Source organism: Melospiza georgiana, chromosome 7 (assembly GCF_028018845.1).
Source record: "Melospiza georgiana isolate bMelGeo1 chromosome 7, bMelGeo1.pri, whole genome shotgun sequence".
Lineage (NCBI taxonomy): Eukaryota > Metazoa > Chordata > Aves > Passeriformes > Passerellidae > Melospiza > Melospiza georgiana.
Genome location: NC_080436.1, coordinates 19,878,319 through 19,901,657, shown reverse-complemented (window position 1 = coordinate 19,901,657; position 23,339 = coordinate 19,878,319). Strand labels below are relative to the sequence as shown.

The following is a 23,339-nucleotide window of genomic DNA, read 5'->3' as shown; positions in this document are numbered from 1 at the left end:
CACGGCCCCCGCCGCCCAGCCCCGCAGAAGGTTAACGCTATTCCATGGCTCTTACAAAAATAAATAAATAAATAAGGGAATAGCGACATCGCTGGAGCTGCTCTTACCTCCATCCGCGGAGCGACAGCACCTCCTGCCGGGCCCCACCGGCTCTGCCGAGAGCCGCGCTCGGCCCCGGGCGGTGGCGCCCCATGGCCCCGCGGGCCGGGGCGGGGCCGGGCGCGCGCAGCCGCCCCGCGCCGCGGGCGGTGCCCGTGAGGGCAGCGGGCAAACAGCGCCCCGGGCCTGCCCCGGCCCACGCCCGCTGCCCCGGCCCGGCCCGGCCCCGCTGCCCCGGCCGGGCCCCCTGTGGCGAGGGCGGCCCCACCCTCCCGCAGCCGGCCTCTGGGCCCCCAGGGTCGCTTCCTTACAAACTGGCCTAGGGAAGGTACCGGGAGTGAGACACTGCCTGCACAGCCAACACCAACCTTCCCCTGGTAGTCTAATACAGATACATCCAAAATATCATGACTTTTCTGCCAGTCTCTTCCTATGCGAAAAGGCAGGATACACTGTTTAACTACATGGAAAGGAGTAAAGTGTAGAGCCCACAAAACAGCAAACAGCTGTGGCTATCGAGCTGTCCGCTCTTCTTCAGGTGAGAGTCAATTGCATTGTAGCTGGCAGGATTCCTGAGCCAAACACAAAACAACTGGAGAGACCCTTCTTTGAAACGGAGGCACCTTCCAGTCCTTCCTCTTTCCTGCTGCACTTAACACAAAAATGTTCATACCAGAATATGCCTTTTCCCCTATCACATTACTCTGTCCTCTCTTACACAGAGCTTTTGTTTAGATTGCTAAAACAGGCATTTTTGCAGTCTCCTCCTGTTCTTTCTAAATCAGAGCTTCCACACATCAATATAGGGGGGCTGACTCTACTGCAGGGGCTCTTTAACTCCCAGCTACTTCAGCAAGAATGCCCAGAGCAACCTAATGCAGACACATTGAAAAGGTGACATCTCTTAATGGTTCACCCTTTCAAACTCTTCACATGCACTTAAACGATAAGCCAGGTCACTTTCACCATGTATTATTATACTCTGTGCAGTGCTGAAAATCTTCTGAGTGAAGTGGAAGTGGACTGGTAATAAAAGATAGTCCCATTTGTCCTGTGAGTGAGGAGGGTAAGAAAGTTGCTGGAATACTGAGCACAGTGACTGTTTCACATGTCCACTAATGAATGTGCTTCCATCTGCCATCCTGAAAGAGCAAAGAAGCCTTTCCTTTGCAATAAAAACCTTGTGAAGTGTTGCCTTGTGCATTTGTATTGACTCAGAGCTCTGAAGAAGATGGCAATTATTACTGGTTTTAAAGAATAAGCTATTTTATTATGGAAGTTCATCTTCATAACAACGTATGCAGAAAACGACTGACAGTCACTAAAAACACAAAAAGGTTCATGAAAACAAAAGGATGACTATTTACACTAACTTACTGCCACAAACAATGAAATACCTGAAGCAGTTGAGGCAGTAAATATTCCTTTCATGTCTTGAGAGATTATTGAACAATAACTTGACATTGTACTGACACATACCAACAGGGGTTCAAGATGTTTAGATAGCCCTGACCAAGCTGTACACTGCAGGAGGCCAGAAAATGTTGGCTATACACTTATGTGAACTATGTCTCTCTGTTGTTTTAACTCATAAAATTGATCTCTTACAGGGAACTTTAGGAAAAATGTTTCAGTATGAAAAAACCAAAACTCTCTACAAGACAATGCTTTGATATCTAAAGCAGTGATCTTATCCAGAACTATCTCAATTGCTTTCTCTGCTCCCCTCACAGTTGTATCTAAACAGAAATCATAGATGAAACCAAGAGTATCACCTACTGCTTTTAAATATTTTAAAATCCTAAAATCAAGTTTGTGAATTACTGCATGTATACAAGAGGAATTTGCCAATAAGCATATTTAGACAGTAAAAAAATACCTTAACGTTTATACCTAATTTACAAATATTCCAACACAATAGAATTGAGCCATACATAAAGCTGTTGGCTCTATGTAGGAAATGCTAGCTCCAGAGGTTGGAAAATGAACAGCAGTATGCAACTGAGCCCTTGTTGAAAGCTATCCATCAAAACCCAGAGAAGTTCTTGTTTGCACCTGTCCCCTATACTATCTATTTTTTTTTCCTCTCTCTGCTTCTGCTTCTACTGCGTCTGCTCCTTTCTCTGTGTTCCACTTTACTGCACCTGTCCCCATGGCCTTCTCTACATTTTCCCCTCTCTCTGTGTACATCTGTGCTGGGGCTTCTGGTGTCCTTTTTCCTGTGCCGCTCTTCACCAGGGCTTTGACTTGGACTTCTTCTTATGTGCCTTTGCCTGGAACTGCTGTGATTTGAGCACGGGCTTCTCCTGCTCCCCTCATTCATGTTTTGGCTTCTACTATCCTTCTCCTTTCTTTCAGTGTCTCTCGTGTTCGTGCTATGGTGTCTGCTTGTGGACTTTCTTTCCCCCTCACAGGAGTTCCATTTGTTGTTCTCTGCAGAACTATCTCGCTTTAAAAGCTTGTACTTCTCCCTGTCTTTGTCCTTGTTACCGTGACTACTGGAGAGATCTTCATAAAGTTTTTCCTTCCTCGTTTTTGCCTTTCCTTCTGAATCGCTGCTGCTGCTAGCCTCTGAAAACTTGTCTTTTTTTCTTTTCTTAGAATCCATCTTCTTTTGTGCTGCTTTATCTCTGCTGTCAGTCTCGCTGTCACTGCTGCTTACTGAAGTTTCACTGGAGGATGAGGAAGAGGATCTCATCTTATGTTTCTTGTGTTTACTTTTGCTTTTTTTCTTTTGCTGCTTTTTCTTCTTTCTATCTTTCTTTTTCTTTTTCTTCTCTAGACGGTCCAACTTCCTTTTGTTTTCAAAATAAAAGAGTGGCACAATCAGACATGTTAAGATATACTAGATTACAAAGTCATTGTCTTTCAAAGTTCACTACTTCTGATGATCTATACAGTAAATACATTCATTTTTATAAAAACACATTAAATTATTTTCCTTTTTCAGCAAGGTTTCATTTTAAAACTTCTAACCTGCATTACCCATAGTATGTAATCCACAGCTGCTCCCTCAAAACAGGAATAATATGATCTTTTAATTCTTTATTTTTCAATAAGATAAGTAAGAGATGTCAATTTGGGCCTTGTAACTAGGAATAAAAACATTCAGTAGTGCTTTCTTCCTCCTTGTCAGGCTGCTCTGGAGACTTCAGAAAATCATTGCTGCTTTTGTTTGTGCATTTTAAAAAGGTATTTTGAACATTTAAAAAATGCCATTAGTATTCACTTTCTATTAAGGATGAAAACTGAGACTAAAACATGCGTCTTTGAGTTCTTTAGGCAAATAATAGATATTTCCAGTAACCTCTTTTTTCACAACTAGAAACTTACATTTTCTGTCTGTGAATATACAATATTCCATCATCCTCATGCATACTATTTGACTACTTTAATGTAGTTTTTACTTTGCTTTCTGTATTTATGCTCAGAAAATCAGTGAGTGAATAGTGAAACTGCTTCCAGTATATTAAAAATCCCTTCAGACTAATAAAGCCAAAAGGACCCAAATATTTACTAAACTTCAACTTCTAAAATATAAAGGATTATAAAAATTTCAATGTGTTGGGCCAGCAGAAGTTCAAACAAAAATAACATTTTAAATTACTCTACATACACATTCCTTACTTAAAAGGAACATAAAACACATTGACTGTTTTCAGAGAATTATTACATATGTGAATACCACATGTACCTACCTACTACCTGCTTAGCCATTCACCTTTTCCCCATCCCCTTCCACTCCCCACATATGTGACATCTTTTATCCTAAAAGCTTGTTTCATCTGCATGCCTCTATGGGATCTACCTGCCAGCAGTTAGTATTTTTGATTTTAAAAATTTTGAGATTATTTCAGGATAATGTTGCAAATGAAGACAGAAAAAATCCATTAGTAACCTGGCACACAGCATCACTTGGATAAAAGCAAAGCACAGGAACCTCATTAACTCAGACCCACAAGGAGCAGTAAGCTGCAAGCCCTGACACAAGCACAGGGTGCAGCTGGGCCAACCTTGGCATTGGGGTACAGAGTCAGGTTCAGTTCAGCCACAGGGAGAAGATAAACTTTGTCAAGTTGTAAACCAGTGAACAAAAGCACAGAATTTTCCATCACAAGAGAAGATACTGTAAACAACAGAGTGCAGAATAGTATTTTAAAACAGCTGCACAGCATCCTTAGTGAGCCAATTAGTATTTCAGTATCCCACTTAAACTGGAAATGAGCCCCAGCCAAAGGCATCAAAATTAGATTAAAATAAAACAAGTAGGTTAAAAATCATGCTACATAATGCCATTTGTGGTCAAGTGTATGTTAAACTAAGCTGATTTTCTTCCGCACTGATGGTGCTAAATGGCACCAAAAAGTTACAGTGGCAATCATGGATGTAGTCAGAACTACTGGTGATACATATCCCCTCCACTAAGTACCAGACCTACCTTAGAAGTTTCTGTTTTTGTTTGGTTGATAGTGATTTTAAAAATTCAACTTCTGGATCGTCATCCCCTTCACTTGTAACAAACTCCTAGAAAAATGTAGTAAGACCTTAGCTTCTTATAGATAAAAATAATATATTCATTCAGATTTCTGTTTTAAAAGTGGTGCCCCTATGTACCTTATTTTTCCACAGATACAAATATATTTGTATTACTAAATCAGCCTCAGACACTGGTTAGAACAGAATACCCACTACCAAGTGAAAAACCCCGACATTCTCTCTCAGAGCTGAGTAGGTGTTATAATGTGGGGGTTATACAACAGGAGTTATTATGAACACATGAAAAAATCACTGCCAGGGAAAGAAACATCTCTCAAATAGTTAATAAAAAGGAGCTGATTTTGAAGCCCACGATTCCCCAGGATAAGTCACTCCATTGTTATCATGCTTGGATGAATAGGTAAGACACTAGTCCTGCTCAAACTCAGAGTAATTTAAGCAAATTACTTTTCTGTCTCGGTTTAGTCATTAGGAAAATGGGTAACACATCTACTTCACTGTTGTGTTATTAGTCTTCAAATGTGCACAAAGTCTTCTAGCAATGCAAAATACTGTAATCATATAATCTACATACAGTAACACAATCAGCAAAGCAAAACTGCTTTGAAGACCCTGAATTCCTCAAATTATGTGCATCTGGTACACCACAGTTCTCCACAGTGATGTTTTTAATTTTAGCCATACTCAGAAGACGAAAGAAGAAATAAAGATTAAAAAGCTCTTACAAAGAAACCCCCAGCACGCCTAACATAAAGCAAACATACTGATATCAATATTATTCATTTAACAGTGTCCATTGGCTCCATTTGGGGGGGTACATAGCTTCTTTAAAGGCACAGGTACATCTGTCTGTGGAGACACAATGGACTGCTGATTTACTGAAGATTTCAAGACCAGCTTGTGGTCATCCCCTCTTTACTAGTGGTTTGACTATCCTGCCATATGAACAAAGGTTACTTCAAGGAGTGTATATTAACCTTTCATTTTACACTTTTATTCAAGCACCTCAATTAGTAATATACTTTGAGCAGTCTAAGTAAAGGCAATTGAACCATTTTCACTCCAAGAAAAAATAACTGGAACAACAGTGAATCAAGTAAAAAAAAACCCTTCAGATATAGCATTCCTGTAATTATTTGTGAATACTACCTCAAAGTTCATCCAAAGGGTAGCACTGTATTACAAGCATGCAGCAAAATCCCTAACCACCCCATTATGAAAAATTCAATTTCTAGTCACCCAGAAGAGGGATTTAATTTATTATATGTGGTTTAAAAAGAAGTAATTTATGATTCACCATTCTGTACGAAACAAAGCTGGAAAACTAAGTTTTCTGACATTTTTCTACTGGTATAGCTCTTCAGCTTTCCTATGGATATGCATATTTGAAAACATTAAGTAACAATTCACAAGCAATCACATTTAGATTTACAGACATTTTCAGCTTACTGGTAAAAAGATATTACCTGTGATGGATCATTTGCGGTCAAGTTTCTCCCCAGTACATTTTGTTTCAGTGCAAACCCACTGTTTCTCATCTCCGCTATTAGCTCCGAGGGGTGCATTGATGGCCCTGTTCACAAAAATCACAGTTTGAATGTATCATTTATATCTCTCTACCTTTTTTGGACTCCACAGTAGGAATTCAGTTGAAGCTTTGTTAAGTAAAATCACAGCTAAATCAACTCAATAATCTTCTGCTGAGCAAATAATCAGATATGATTTTCTAAAACAGCAGTCTGAAGATTCAGAATGGAAAATAATTGCATTTTTCTTTAAGTACAAGGGGATTCTCTTATGTAACTTTGTCATGTTGAAAACAATATATTAGAAAAGTCTAGTAATATATTTTTATTATAGTAAAAAAGCAGAGGACATCTAAATAAAGCATATTAAATAAGTCTCAAGTACCTCCTCTCCTTTAAAACAATGAGATAATGCTTCTCTAATATGTCACTACTAACTCATTTTCCACAACGACACAAATCTTTTGAACTTCAATGTAAAAAGTAACATTAGAAGAATACATAAGGAATATAAAAACACATTAAAAGTATCAGTGTTCTTACTTATTCTAGGGATTGCCAAATATATGTAGCTCTAGACTATTATCTCCTCAGAGATTTCTGGTTTTATTAGCTTAAAAACATGCTATATTTTTCATTACAGTAGGTGTTGGCATTAGGCACATGATTTTTTCTTTGCAAGAATCTAACAAGGAGAAAAATATGTATTATGGATGTATTAAGGATCATTCAGACTTGACTGCATAATTTACAAACCTTGTAACTCACTCTCTTATGCTTTAATTGAATCCCTGTGATCATCATAATGTTGTGTACTTGTCTGACTAGGTACTTTTCTTCACCCTAAATATTCACTCTCTTGTGAGGTCACTTTCAGTAAATTTCCTTCCCAGTTCCTTCACTAACCTTACTGTCAATGAACTGTGCAAGGTAAATCTAAATTAAAAGGAATGTAAAACAGGGCATGGAGCACACATTCAGTATTACTTCAGTAAACTACTGTACATGATAAGATTAATTAGCCTTATGAAATGCACTGATTCTGCTCTGTGCTTAAAGACTTTCTTAGTTGTAAGACTGATAAAACTCAGATTTTTAACACAGACAAGTAAGGAAAAATAAAGTGAGATTTTTGCTATAGAAAATATATGGAAATTAATATAGCACTTTCTCAAAAGAAGTAACCTTTTTCTTAGTTTTCCTGTACAATATATTACATTACAGAAACAAACAGGTCTACATGTAAAACAGGAAGAAATAAAACAAAACTCTGGAAATGGTTTAAGGAGCCCCTGCATTAGTGACATTCTTTTCACAGGTTCCTTATTTTTCCAGGCATAAGCATTTTCAAATGAGATACCTTTTGGTCTTCCCTGGAGTTTACATTTTTCTTAAGTAGGGGGTTATTTCCCATCCCCTCTGTACTCTACACAAAGTGCTTTTTATTTTTATGTGTTATAGTGTAATTGTAAGCTCACAGCTAATGAAGGTGTATAGGCCCCAGTGTCTACATTTTGGCACATTTCAATTTTCACACCTTGGTGTGCTTGTCGAAATCTACTCTGGTTGGAACAGAAACTAATATTAGACAGACAGAATTTGGCACCAGAAGAAGCCTTGATTTGAAAAGTCCATATAAAACAGCCATACAATTCAGTCAAAAACCCTGTATGAGGAAACCAAGTGGAGACAAAGCATAGAGTCATGAAAGATTTCTCCACACCAAAGAAACCAAAACATTTGACAATTCAAACCTAGAATACCTCCATTATTCAAAGACAGTTCCTCCCTATTACTCAGAGTAAGTACAGAAGTAACTTAACTAACTTCTTAGGTATTCCTCTTCAGTGTTTCAGCATTGTACACATTTTGGTGTGTATCCAGTACCTAATTGTTGTCATTAGTGTGATTAGATCAATAGAGAAATGCAACTTGTCCAAATCTACACAGCAGACTTGTCAAAGAACCAAGACATAAGCCCTAACTTTGTGGGTCCCTATGAGGACTATGGTCAAAATTGAGATCAGAGAGACATGAGGGCACATTGGCCTTCAAAACAACAATTCAAAATTATTTTCCAGAAACAAACCTTTTTGGCATTCTTTGTGCATAGCACTGGCAAGAGGCAAGCAAAATAACTTCTTATTTTTTAAGAAAAAGCATCTAATGAATGACCAACACTACTGATTTTTGTCCATCTGTTTCCTTGTATGTTAATGACATCAATGAGATATTCATAGCTCCACCTACAGTATTTTAACTGCAATCCAATATTACCATGATAAGGACAATAAGGACACTTACCAAACTACTGTTATTCCTGTTTTGTGGATGTATACAAGCTGCATCAAATGCACCCACAGAAACTTGAGCCTAAAGTTTTTTATGAAATAAATTATTCCTGTTTTGGTCCCCCTACAATTGTGAGGGAAACAGTCATTTAGGTTCAGCCAAGCTTGTGAGGAGAGGCAAGAATCTCCAAGAAGCTTTATTAAGTATGCTATTTTTACTATAACTAAAGGTTTTAGAAAACACTAGGAAATGAGATTCAGAAAATAAACCAACCCATAAATGTAAGTAGAGTCAAAACACAATCCTACTTCACAACTCTTGTGTGTGGAGACCCCAACCAGGCATGCCATGGGCAGCTGGCCAGAGAGGTTGACTATGGAAGACACTTCCTTGCAGTATGGCATCTTTGCAGTTTAAAAAACATTAACATTTCTGAGAGGATGAAACAGATTAAGCTGCTTCCATTTTTTTTTAAACAATGATGCCACTGAGCTTCTCAGAAGTTCTGCTGCCCAATGACAGCAAGACATCTGTAGAGACACAGTAGGGGGAAAATAATCTCTGATCTGAGAAGTGCAAAGAGACTGTTTTCTACCTGGTTACAAGTCCAGGCTGATAAGTTCCATTAAGACATATTTGACAATGACTGCACAGCTTAACTGCAAACCTCTATTACTGCCTACTTTCTGCAACAGAACAAGAATCAAGAAAATGTTAATTCTCATATAAACTCCTTTGCTTGGAATCAAAGGAATTACATGCTTGGCGACTTTGTTTTCCCATCCATACCTCAACAGACTGCTTTTCATTTATATTTTAATGATGTTGATAAGCAGATCTGATTTTCTTTGAAATATCAGAGACAGGTTGAGGTCTCTCAGGACTCCTGAGCACAGCTATTTTATGTGACAGCACTGAGGTATGTATCATGCTTCCTTTTGAGATGCTTTTTCACAGAGTTCTAAAAGATGCCTAAATCTGTGAGTAAACAATCACATTCTCATTTTCACATTATAAAATGTAATAGGGGATTTCTCCTGGCTAATGTAAATGGGAGAGACAAAGCCTGTAAAAGAAACCCTAAAAACTGAACCTCACTTAACAGAGATTTGAAAAAAGCAACTTCTCCGAAGTGTCCTTGGCTTCCCTATTAAGCAGTTAAAGCTTAAACCTTGATGCCAGCAGGTTGCCTGGTAACCCAAAGTGGTAAATCTTTTCAGCCTGCCTTTGGCTTATGACCACAGTTGTATCTTCACCCTCCATGACTGTCAGAGAAAGCAGTACTGGGTATACCTGGCAGCCCTATGCTCCTGCTGAGTCATTAACAGTAAAACAGATGGTAGGACTGAGCTGAGAGGCTCTCAGTTGGCTAAAATCTTTGGCTATGATGACAGCTTATTATTCTTGAACAGCACCCATCACTTGCAAAGACTCACTCCTACATCAGGCACAAAAATCCATTATGTGTTATGAAAATCAAACTCCTCATATAGGCAGTCCTTACAGACTTGTGAAGAAGCCACTTCTGTGACCTCATGCAGGTGAAAACATCCTGAGATATTATACCATGAGCTGGCAGAACTTTAGATACAGGCATCCTATAAAAATAGCTGATTGCTACAACTTCTGACAACTAGTCCCTCAGCATTCTTTCATCAGAAAACTAAAAATAAGTTCAAAGTTACAATGTTTCATCATCTGTTTCTTATTCTTCCTGAAACAAGTCAAATACAGTACCTTGCTATTTTTGAATATGACTGTTAAGGTTATTTTCTGAAATTTGCATTTTGATAGGAAAAAGAAAGAAAAGGAAAAAAAAATCTTTAAAACTTTCCCAGATGCTACTCACCTAAAACTAAACCATTTACCTGCTTTAGAACTAATTCATAGTCTTGGAAAAACTTGTCATATAGCATGATTAACTGCTTGTGAATGTGACATTTATTTTTATGCATTAAGACAACTGACAACTTCTTATATTTTCTGTAGTTACAAGTACTTAACATTATACAAGGGCTTGCACAAAAAAGTCTCCATCCTTAAATAGTCATAGATTTTTAAAGGGTTTTGTTGGCTACTGCAATTCTCAAGAAATAGTGTTGTCACACAAAGAGGTTACAGTTTCTTCCTGCTTCTTACTTTCCACAGAAATTCTTGCTGTACTAATTCTAATTCTCTCTTTTATCTTCTGTTCAAGATACTATTTAAGGATACAATTTAGATAGCTCAGCTGACTCAAAGAGTTGGGGCACAAAATCTAGAAACTCAAAACATGCAATGAAGTGTGAAGATCTGAGTCTTCACAAAGCACTACCCGAGTACAACTTAAGCTTGACAGCTTTTGGTGCATCTTTATAATACCTGTAAAATTACATAAACAAAAGACATGTAACTAGTTTTTTTCCTTAGGCATATATGAGCATCAATTACACTGGATTGCAGAAGAATATCATATTAGGATTTCCATAACATATTGTAAATTTGCTTTTTTAGAACAAGGAGCACTGCAATTTCTCATCACACAACTGACATGAATTAACAGAATCAGTTCTGCTTCTATTGAGCCATCAGGAAGGGAATACAGTTCTGGATTTCCATTACTTAAGTGCCTGCCTTACAGCAAGCTCTTCCTGCCCCACACCTGTCCCAGAAACCAGAGAAACCTATAGCTGCAATAAATGTTCTGTTCTGTCTGTACTTCTCTTGATGCTACAGATGCAGAGGGCATGTAAGACTCTTGTTTCCAGAATGTTTTCTCTAGGAAGCACAGGCACCCTTAGGAGAGCAATGCCAGCTGTAACACACCATCTAGCAGGCCTCCATTACAACCCACAAAGCACGTTTTTTTCTAATTATTCAATATGAGGGAGCAGTATGCTAAAACACTTTGTCATGACCACTGTGATTAAATACCCCTTTTTTTGCAATAGCTTCAGTGGCAGGGAGGACAGACCATCAAGTTATGTTTGCCAGCATCACAAAAAATAGTAGTTTTACTTCCACCTACCCATGATGCAGAGTCTTGACAGTATTTGCCCAATTTACTGATAAAAGCTTTCACTACTGTCACCAGTGCAGATAAGCAAACTGAATTATTCTTTACAATCAATCAAATCTTATATGGATTTTTATAGTGGAATATAAATGGAAAGCAAAGACACAAGAAACAATAAGACTGTAATCTTTGGCAGGGGAGATGACAGTAAGCAGTTGTACTTACATTGTGGCTGCAGTTACAGAACTATATGATATTTAAGGTTGTATGTATGTTTTGTTTTGTATCCTATGTATTGTTACAAAATTAAATAGAGTACACTATTAAACAGAGTACACTATATAAAAGTTATTGGAAAAAGTAGGTTCTTCATGGTGTCATTTTAATTGCAACTATTTACCTTTATTTTAACTATTGCTCATTTTGCATATCATCAAAACAGTATTTAGAATATGGCTTTTAGAACAAGCTTTTCTCCCTTTCTGAAAATGTGTTCTGGCATGGGATATATTTTAGGTTACAAATGTGATCATTTTAATCTAAAAACATCAGCATCATCACACCACCATCACACTTCTGACTTGTAAGAGAGGTAATTGACATGAAAATGTAAACATGGCACACTTGTGTATCTGCTGTCAATTTGCCAGTATATGTCGCAGTCAGTAAACTCCATGCTACCATGCTTAAAACTTAATTTATAAATCAAGGACAAGATACTCTCAAAGCTTCTCTTTTATTGCTACACATTTTTTGTTAGCAAAGTAGGCCTAAAGCATGTTGTCATCATCCTTTCTCCTAGGCAGCCTGGACCACGTGAGGCCATAACTCCTCCAAACTGAAATTTATTTATGGTTTTCTACACATCAGTGGTACTAAAGCCATGTTTTGCTGTGGAAAAGTAGATAAATAAATACCTGCAGAGCACAAAAACACCTCTTTTGAATTAGCTAGGTTTTGGAAAATATTCTGATGGTGGGTTTCAGTCTAGCACACAACCACATAAAGGATAAATATACTCTGAATGCAGAATGCTACCTTTTTTGGGTAGTAGCAAAGACATAACATATGATACAATGGTTTTTAGGTTTTGCTTTAAAAGAGAAATTAACTTTAAAATTAGAATAGACAGTTGTGTCAATACATCCATATACTTTCTTGTGCTGTCCACCAAGTTTTCTATGGCTTTTGTTAATATGGAAATTGAGCAAAAATGGAAAAAAATTACAGACTGAGCTTAATCACACTCCATAGTCTGTGAACTTTTACTGAGGTTATGATAGAGATGAGAGTAGGCACTTATTTTATCTACAGGACAAAGAACTATAATCAAAATTATGTGATCATGACACACAGTAAGTTCATGCTGCCTCCACTAATTCAGAATCAATCATCTTTTACTGATAATTTTTTCATCTATTTCAGAGATGAGTGCATTCAGACCATATTTACACTTCAAAGCAACTGCTGCAGTTGGCATTGAGAGAAATCAATGACTAAAACCCCTGGCTTTTAATTAGCTCTTCTTCAGAGGGCCTGCAGTTTAACTGTATTTAACACTTTAGCACAGAATTTCGGTGTAATTTGCCATGCTTTTGTGATATGGTATCTCAGAGAAACCTGAGTTTCCTTTTTACTTTTTTGGAGTAGTAAAAGCCATTTAACATTATCAAACTGCTACTGGAATCTATATTTATCGCTTAAATGCCAAGCACAAGATTTCTAATAGAATCTGTATTTTATGCATTCACAACAAATACCAAGGCTTTTGAAACATAAATGGAGGATTATTCTAAAATGTGACAGTTCTTAAACTATGTGAAGATTTAGTTAAGGTTCCTACTGTTCACAATCAAAGGTCTCAGCTGCAGATCATAAAGGAAGGTTTCACACACTGTACACATTTCTACAGATGACCATTTATACAAATATTCACAGTTAATATATTCAAATACCTTTTCTTGGTTTATGACAAATTCAAAAGGACATTTAAAAAAATTCCTGCATTCCCAATACAATGCAGACTTTTCTCTGTTGGGAAAAAAGGAACTGTATTTGTCACTGGGAAACTGCAGTGAGATGCAGACATAATGCAACATAAACACAGATTTCATTTTTTGCTGTCTCCACCTGACTGGTAATTTCAATGATTACTCTGGAAAGGTATTTCACCTAAAGGCTTAAGATCAGTGGAGCACACTAAGTCACAGACAGATGGGAACAATCAGTTCCCATCAGCCCACAGTCAGTTTAGGGGCACTCAGGAGATGAAAAGAGAGGGTGCAAACCCCAGAGCAGGGTAAGAGCCTTTAGAAGGCTGCACCTGCACAGCTATACCTACAGTGGCTTTCTCCTGTTAGACCACAAGACACTAGATACACATACACATTGCTCCATTAGAATTTTACCTGAATTTGCCTGAATTTTCCAGAAGGCAGGCACTTCACAGTAATTTTTCCTTAGTAATTCCACAGCATGGCTCACATATGGAGCCAGTCAGCTGTAAAAAATGCAAAGTAGTCCACAGCAGAGGAGGATGCCCAGCATTCTCCAGGCTTAGCTTTCATAGGCCAAGAGTGCAAGAACATCTTTTAACTTACCATCCCACTTCTAACTATGCTGTTCATAAAACTGGAGACACAAGCCTCACTTCCTAAGATAGTATACCCTTCTTCATAAAAAAGGAACAGATACTGGGTTCTTTGTTCTAAAAACCATATAATAGAAGTTGTAAGCATTCAAGCTTTCACAGCTTTTCAGTAATCCCTCCCCCATCTGCCCAAACCATCATTGAACAGGATAGATTGTTTGCAGGAAAGAAGGGAAAGGGAAAAAAAAACCAGTTTGTCTTAACTTCACCTGATCAAGAAAGTCACAGGCAATTTTGAAGTGAAATAACAGTATTATTTCAAAACACTTTGCACAGGACACCTAATGATCTCTGTTCCAATCAAGTTAATGGTTTTTCAGGATTCACAAAGAAACCTCACAAGCCCCAACAGATGCTCCTAGTTAATGAGAAAAAAGGACTGTAAAAACAGGCAAACTTTAGATGCTAGTGAGCTGGGTTTTTTGCTGGTATGCATTCTGTATTTTCTACATGCATATATACACAGTGGCACATAAAGTCAGAAGCACAACTGGTATTTTCATCTGGAATGAACTCTGAAAGTTAGGATTTTATCAGTAAAACACTCTGTAAATCAGTTTAGCCCAAAGAAGCATTTTGATTGCCTAATTTACCTTTGTAAAGGAGAAGCAAATCTTCTAAGTTGGTCTCTGCAAGCCTCACAGCTGGAACATTGGAACACTACTTTGCAGTTTTCAGTGATCAAAGTTACTTTATATCTAAAACTAAGAATTTCATAATAGAAATAATACAACACCAGGGGGTGCAGTTATCATGCAATAATTACACTCCTGGGAGATTACAGACAAGGCTGTACCCCAGGGGTGTGATTATCCCATGATAACCACATCCACTGAAATTGCCTTATTGAAAAAATAATCTCCAGTCACTGGTGAGATATTATTCAATAGGTGCTTTTTAATGGTAAGATTATTATTTTTTTGTATGAATTACCAGCTAGATTAGTAAAATGGTCCCAGAAGCAAAAAAAACAAGCCACCATGCCCAAGTTAAGGTACTGATTGTACCTATTTTTGTTTGCTGAAGCACTGCAATGTATGTCAGACCTTGAAAGACAGAAGAGAGTTCTGTGGCACAGATAACCTCTGCCCTGCAGCGCTTTCACTGGAGGAAAATGAAGGCTGTGACTGGTCTTTGCACACAAAATATTCAACACCAAATCCGACACAGCAATTGCCAACCAGTTTTGTGTCAAGAGGAACATTACAATGTAGTCTTCACATCACATTAAAAGACAGCTATTCTTCTGATGAAATTACAGAATCACAGCTTACAGGATTCATGGGAAAGAAAAAGCCTATATTGGACATGATGTGGAGGGGAAAAAAACCTCAGTTAATAATTCTTCTTTTTCCCTATGGAGGAACAGAGCAGGAACTTTAGCTAAGTCATCTAAATCAGACATGAGTTTCACTTTCATTTATTTGCAGTCAAATGTTTCCTCTGATGCTGAATAGAATACTGATTCCAAACAAGACATTTTGTTTAACTCTTTCTGAAGCAGGAATAAATTAGGACAAAACAAAAACTGGACTTGTATCAAGGCCTGCTACAAATCTTTGACAGGGAAGCCAGACCATTTGTTAAAACCTACTTCTGCAGAAATCAGTGATGCCAGTGTCCTTAGCACACCAGATTCAGAACCATGAAGCCCAATGCTCCCACAGCCTGACTGGGCAGAGATTCACCACCAGCCAGGAAGCTCCGCAGCACATGGACCAGAGCCTTCCAGCACTGTGCTGAGGCATGGTGTGCTCCAGCAAGGCAGAGTATTTGCAAAGTTGGAAGAATTCTAACCTAAATTTAGCTAGGGTAACTACCACGCACTGCCAAAAAAAAAATTATTCCACTCAATTTGCATGAAAAGGATGTAAGATTGACTTCTATTAGGATGAAATGATTATAAATCAGAAGAAATAAAGCACTACCAAGTAAGTTAACTTCAAAGCAATAGAGCTCTTTCCAAAGAGTATTAAAAAAATCCAAAGATTTGCTCTTTAAAAAAATGTTTAGTTATTTAGAACTTAAATTTGGTCCTTCTAATACAATTAATTTAATAAACTAATTGGAATTCTTGTACATTGACTACTGTACTAAAATTTTCCCCGTTATATCTGTATTTCTTAGCTGTGCCCTTTCATTTATGAGGCGATATTTATATTTCCATTTCCTGAAACACCAGCTAGAAAGAAGTTTACCACTGCTTTCTAAATGTGGCAATACGTCCTAACCTTTGAAAGTACTATATGCTCTAATAATTTAGCCAAATGTTTTTCAACTTTTTGAGAGTTTATTGCAAATGTATTTTCACATACTGAATTATTAAAAAGTCCAGTTAAATAAATTTAGCACACATCCCACACCTGCTGTATACTACCAGTAATCCCTGCCTATCCTTGAAATCCCTATTCACTGCTCTGTTCAGAGACATGTTTTAACCTCTACATTTTAGAAATGAACAAACAGCTTCACAAAAATTGAACAAACTCTACCTTACCTTAGAAGCCAAGTAGTTTTGCACTTTTTTTTTTCCTGTTGCTGACAACCACAAAAAATGAAAACTGTGGACTACTTCCATGGTTTTTACCAGCATTCTAAGCATGAGGAGACACTTGTGACATGTGGAGGAGTGGATGCTTGGGAAGCAATTAATGCGCAAGTCGACTTGTTTCAAGCGCAAAGGACTTTTTAAAATCATCAGTTCATAAAACACAGAACAGTGTCATAAAAGGATGATCTCATTAAAAGTCTCTGTCCCTTCCAAAGTAGTTTTTTCTGGAGTTCTAGCCAGTGTAAAGAACAGGATGGCAATGGACACTTTTGCAGTACTACAAAGCAATAAAAATTAATTAGGAATTTAGTCTAGAAAGCAGCTTAGGAGTGCATGCAATTACTGATAAAGAGAAGCAGGAAGAAAGAGAGCTTGAGGAGGTGTATTGCACAGAGCAACAGAAGAAGGTTCTTGGAGGTGGAAAGAGAGGCAGCAGAGCCAACTGTGGATCTGCAGCACTGTAACAACTGGGCTGAACTTTCAGCTGCAAAGAAATTGCTCCCATCCCAGCCAACACAGCACTACTGTCAGGGTTTCAACAACAACAAAAAACCTCATACTTTTTAAAAAAATACATGGCATACACTTTAGCATACCATATGGATGAATTATGAGTCTTAAGAGAAGCAGTGAATTCAAGAATTTGTGTTGTCATTTAACTGCAGTGCTTCATTTACACGTATTTCCAGAAGTCATCTAAGGAGTGTAACTTAACTTGTTATTAAATCAGATGAAGTTTTAGAAAAGTTGATGAAAGGTTTGTATTCCGGAGGCTAGAAAAAGCAGACAACCTTTTATTTGATATTGTAATTAATATTACCACTTTCTCTAAGCCTTGTATTTGCTATTAAATCAAGAACTTTAAGCTTTACCTACAGTGTTCTTACATAGTTTCCCTGAAAGAAAGAGAAAGTAGCAGTATCATTACAGCTGACTATTCAAATTCAAGAACAGCTTCTTACAAATTATATATACAAATCCTGATCTGTCGCCCACCCCTACTCCCTAAAAATCCTTTCTCAGCCTACAAGAGTCTAAGCTCAGCATAGCACACTGTCTTTCCAAGTTCCAGAGTTGAAAATGAGAGGGCACTGGCACAGTCTGAAAACATCTAAGTACTTTTACACCATTTTCCTTCATGCAAAATTCATTATACATGCTAAATGCTCTCTTTGGGCTCAGAAAGATGGTTTGAAAAACCATCTGGGGGACATCTCTTCAAGTGGGATACACCCACAGCAGTCAAACGTTGCCTACACCTATACAGATAGTTCAGCAAGGTTTGAAACAAGCAGTTATTCTTCTACTGACACTGCAGTGTGTCTGTATAACACTGGAACAAATAATAAGGAATGCATATTCAGGTTGTGCAAGCACGAACAAATAATTTCTGCTTTTTCAACCAAACACCCCTAAAACTGACCCACATCATTTGAACTGAGGTGTGGATAGTCAGTTCTGTAGCACAAAAGCATCTCTGACATGCAAGAGCTGCACAATATAATTCTACCACCAACAAATGCTCTAAGCACAGTTTTTTTCTAAGATAAGAATCATGCAAGAAAGTGATTTAACTTTATAACCAACTGAACAGAAAGGCTGAGCAAGTCAACTACAGGCTGAGTAATACAATGGCATAATCATCAGACAATGCCTAAAAAGACAGGAGAGTAAGGGGCACCATTTCCTTTAACTCAACTCTTCTAGGCCTCATCCCAAAGAGACTATGTATCTGTGTGACTCAAATCTGAAAAACAAGCTTGTTGGTAGCCTAAACATGTAACAAAACTAAGAGCTGCTACATAAAATGGATAATCTGAATGAAGACAGAAGAAAAGCAGAAACCATGGAGTGTGTGCAAATCAATATAATGGTGTCCCTAGAAAACCCAAGACACAACAGGTGACTTAAGAGCACAGCACAGCAAGGATGGAAAGTCACCCATGCTACCTGATGTTTCCTTAAAATGCCCCAATTTTAAGAAACTTAAAAGCATTACAAATTGGGTTAACTCACAGAAAAAAATGTAGTGTAGGTAAAAAAAAATAATATTCAATTTGAATGCTAATACCCACTTCTTCAAACATAATCTAGCACTAACTGCTGTGTGACTTCAAGTAACAGGAGAGATAACAGAAGAAAGAAAATTGTAGGTCGAGAAGCAAAAAAGTCAGATGAAGGGAAACCAGACATTTGGAAATCTAGGTTTCAATTGCTTATCCACTTCTACAATTGCACAAATTGCACAAAAAAAAGCCCACAAATGTCTCTCTTTTACCAAGAGATTAACAAAGATATAATGATATATTCCATCTTATCTAAGCAGTTTGCTTAAATCTGAACTGGGACAGACTGTGACAATCCATTCATTTTTTTGGTGACACAAATTTTGTCATTCTGATCTAAAGTCTCATGGCAGCTTCTCAGTTTTAGGCATGGATAGGATCAAAGCAATACAGAATCTTATTTAAATGAGTTACTAATTAGAAGATTAGGTCCCTGCAATATGAAATAACTAACTCAAACTTGTGGAGCCTACATTCGGAAATCACTGTTTTCCAGATTTCATCAACACTCTGAAATATTATAAACTTAAACCTTCTAAAATTAAACATGATAAGCTCCCCCCATATCTGTCCAACCAGAACTTTAAAAGCCATTCACTGCCTACCTGAACCATCACTGGAGACTGAACTTGCATTGATTCCAGAGAGGCCAAACAAGGGACACTCTCGATCAGTGTTTATGTGGCCCCACTTGTGGCATTTAATGCATCTCACATTCCGCACCTAAGGGCAACAAAGCCAATGGGCACCATTTAGTCACCAACAGCTGAACCTTCACAGAAATCTCTGTGTCATTAGGCATAAGAGAAGCCTTCAAACCCACTGAAAAAGAGGTGATAAATTTAAGAGAGCCCATGTGAAAGTTCTGTATAACAACATTTGAAATACACCCCAGACACCCACAGAACAAATGTGTGTAACTTGCCTGGATGCCAAAGGGCTGATCTCTGATATTCATATCATCCTTAGCATATCTGTACACAAACACAAGAGAAAACAAATACTCCATTCACCACTATTTCTGAAAAGACATCATATATACAAAGTCACCTTTTGTTGATAAGTGTGCACCCATTTCAGAGATATAATTCCTGTAAATGTTGTTTTTAATGTGTTTTCAAATATGGATGTAAAAATCAAACGAAAATAAAGCTAAGCAAGGAAATAGTTCCAGGTTAACAGATTTTCCTAATTAAGTGTCAGGACATGAAAAGATCACACAAGTGACCTGCTCAAAAATGAAACAGGGAGGAAAAGGGACAAAATAAAAGTATATGAAAAAATCCAGATATCTTACTTTTCTCGAGGAGCAACTTTTTGCCATTCAAATTTGTATTCAGTCTCTCCTTCTTGCTATAAAACAGAGAACATGGTAAGTTTGAAGTTTTTCAGAATACATTTTAAGCAAGCAAGAAGAAAACATAAAGAAATAATGTAATTAAATACCTCTTTTGTTTCCTCTTTGAATTTTCAGGAAGCATGCAAAGAAAATAAATGATGCATTAATTATATATGTAAAATCCACATGGTGTTCCCCCCGCTAAGCTAAACAAACCCCATTTTATGGTTTATACTAATCAATAGTGCAATAACTCAGGAAGTAGCTTTATATAAATACAGTGCACTTACAAATAACCAGCCTCTAGTATATAGCTTTAAATCCTGTAAATCCAGAATCACCTTCTAAAACTATGCTGATTTGTTACACAAATAAAAACTTCACTTTTTGCACGAGCAGCAACAATATTTACTTTTAAGATATAAAAAAAAAAAGTTTAGCAATAATTGCTACTTTGAAATTGCATTTCCTCTAAGCTTAAGGGATTACTATTAGAGCTTCTAAAGTTAAATAATTGCAAAACTCAGCCTACAAAGAATGAGTCCATCCAAGCATTTCCAAGTGATTTCATGCAAATGGGAAAGATGCATTTTAAAGGGAACATGTTTTCTCTCAGAGGAAATACATTTTCTTAGTTCTTCACTTACATTCAGATCTTGCTAAAATTGATTGATATGAGTGTCCACCAGGTATTCAGAAACTTCCATTTATGACACTACTGAAGAATCATAGACTCACCAAACACGGGTCAGGTAGCACTTTTGACTACTGAATTTCAGCATTTATTATTTTTGTAACTTCTGATAATTAATTCCTTGCTCTGGTATTTCCTATGTTTGACAAGCATCAAGCTGAATTGTGGGCATTACTTTTAAACAAAAGCAACCTGCTATTTCTGTAAAGGAGAGCAGGCCAAAATACAGGTTTGTGTTGTCTGAGTCATTGCCCTGGTAAGGTCCAGGCCTCCTCATCTGATGGCTTTATAATTGGCTAAAGAAGAATCCTTGGTTGAGGACATAATTTATGCTGTTTCCTGGAAAGAGATTTATCTGGTCTTCCCTTCACATTGAACTGTTGCTTAAAAAAACCCCAACCCCAACCATTCCTTTTGAAGAAATTAAAGTTTGTGAGATCAAAAGTATTACATACTGTATATATATATATACATATTTATATATCTATATATATATATATCTATGCACATTTTCACAGAAATAATTAAAAATTCACACCTCCTATCATTATCTCACCATGAACATGTTATTTTAAAATTGAATACATCACGTCTGTTTCTCCAGAAGGTTTTTAGCTTTGCAGTACTATCTGCCCACAATCAGGAAACTGCAATACCTTTCTTTGCTCCAGGTGGGGCCTCATACATGAAATTAAGACCATTCTTCACACGCTCATCACCCATAAGCAACCTAAATAAAAAGGGCAGTTTGGGGTGTTACACACAAAACAGTCACATTGGTAACACTCATAATATCAAAAAAACCAAAAAAACCCACCAAACAAAAAAAAACCACAACCAGTATGAAATTGTTGTGATAACTAGCATTTTTTCACTTGTTAATGTGTGTTACAAAATGTGAGCATGAAAAAACCTGAGAAATGAGTCAATGACTTTGCATGATCCACTGTGTACAAAAATCACACATTTCAATCTCAACTGAAGAGTCGTATGTCCAGCTTTCTGTGTGATACAAATGTATTATTATACAAGATTATTGACTGTTCTATGAAATGTAGCATATTTTGAAATTAATCAGAAGGCAGGCACAAACCACTAAAGAAGTTCTTGTGACTTCTGCTAATCAAACATCACTTAATGAATCACTGCCCTCTCCTACTACTACAGTCAATGGAGACAGTACTTCAAACTGCTCACAGCAGTATCACCTTCACTACTGTGAAAACAAGACAGGAGGAAGAAGGGAGCAATCTTAAACCAATTCTCACCTATTATCGTAGGATTCCTGTTCTTTCAAATATTGTTGCATTAATTCTTCTTGTTTCTTCTTATCATATGAGATTTTCTGTTCTGCCATCCATACCTAGTTAAAATAATTAAGCTTCCACTTAAATACAAAAACTATTACAAAATATATTAGTGTATAAATAACTAGTTTACCCAATTGAAAATGTTTAACAGGGGATGATCACCACCTAATTGCATAAAATACATAATTTTCATCCAGTATTTTAACAAATTAACTTCCCACAGCACTAATTTTGAGAAACTTCAAGTTCCAACAACACTGACACACTGAAAAGACAGGAGAAAATGTGGTAGCTCAAAGGGAAAAGCAGGCTCAGAAGACACCGTGTGGGTGCCACTGTTTTCCCTGCATCGACCCTTGCTCGGCGAAGTCTCTGCAGACCGCAAGCCCTAGGGCCCCTCGGGGGCTCCTGCCCTGGGCCACGGTTCGGAGAGGGCGCCTGCACCCAGCTCAGGCAGGCGTGGAATACTGGGAAAGCACGGGCACATCGGGACAGGTAGGGTTTTCCTGGACGGGCTACAGCGCCTATTTGCTCCGAGAATCAGGCGCTGAATAGCCCGAGCCAGGAAAATGCGACAGTCCTACACACTTGGGAACAAGAAAACCCGAAGCTTCAAATATTTCTTAACTATTTCGCTGTCTCCTCCATCCTCTTTGCCCCAGCCCCAGTGCCACCCCAGGAAGGTGAGGAGCCCCAGCGCCGGTGCCACCCCAGGAAGGTGAGGAGCCCTGCTCGGTGCCACCCCAGGAAGGTGAAGAGCACTGCTCGGTGCCACCCCAGGAAGGTGAAGAGCACTGCTCGGTGCCACCCCAGGGAGGTGAGGAGCACTGCTCGGTGCTCGGTGCCACCCCAGCAAAGTGAGGAGCCCCGCTCGGTGCCACCCGAGGGAGGTGAGGAGCCCCGCTCGGTGCCACCCGAGGGAGGTGAGGAGCCCCGCTCGGTGCCACCCCAGCGAGGTGAGGAGCACTGCTCGGTGCCACCCCAGCAAGATGAGGAGCACTGCTCGGTGCCACCCCATGAAGGTGAAGAGCACTGCTCGGGCCGCTGCGGTACCGGCAACCCGTCCCCGCCGGGGCACCCCCGGCCCCCCTCACCTTCTTGATGTTGGATTTGGAGGCGGGGTGAAAATCCTTCTTGCACATGAAGTTGGCGAACGACTTCCCCATGGCGGCGGCGGGGGAGCGGGAGCCGCCGGCCCCCTCACGGACAGGGACAGAGACAGAGACAGGTACAGCGGCGCTCCGGGGCGGCCTCGGCCGGGCCTTCCGGGTCGGCGGGCGGGCCTTCCGCGGGCACCGCCCCGCGCCCGAGCCGCCGCTG

General features: G+C 38.5%; 1 protein-coding gene across 1 annotated transcript; it reads right to left on the bottom strand.

The window, feature by feature from the left end:
- Positions 1-1,343: 1,343 nt before the first annotated feature.
- On the bottom strand, positions 1,344-23,280 carry CIR1 (corepressor interacting with RBPJ, CIR1). Its single transcript, XM_058027947.1, has 10 exons — positions 23,114-23,280; positions 21,978-22,072; positions 21,366-21,439; positions 20,123-20,136; positions 19,974-20,029; positions 19,602-19,650; positions 19,282-19,399; positions 6,063-6,169; positions 4,538-4,623; positions 1,344-2,894 (listed from the first exon to the last, which is right to left on the bottom strand). Exons 1-10 carry the CDS (start codon positions 23,183-23,185, stop codon positions 2,171-2,173), a joined length of 1,395 nt encoding a protein of 464 aa, XP_057883930.1. The 5' UTR covers positions 23,186-23,280; the 3' UTR covers positions 1,344-2,170.
- Positions 23,281-23,339: the final 59 nt, after the last annotated feature.

Bases quoted from the DNA above. Each gene is read 5' to 3' on its own strand.
- CIR1 (XM_058027947.1), bottom strand. From the start codon at position 23,185: ATGGGGAAGTCGTTCGCCAACTTCATGTGCAAGAAGGATTTTCACCCC. The intron at 22,073-23,113 runs GTGAGGGGGGCC...TATTTTAACTAG, and splicing joins CCAAATCCAACATCAAGAAG to GTATGGATGGCAGAACAGAA. The intron at 2,895-4,537 runs GTAGGTCTGGTA...TGAAAACAAAAG, and splicing joins CAAAAACAGAAACTTCTAAG to GAAGTTGGACCGTCTAGAGA.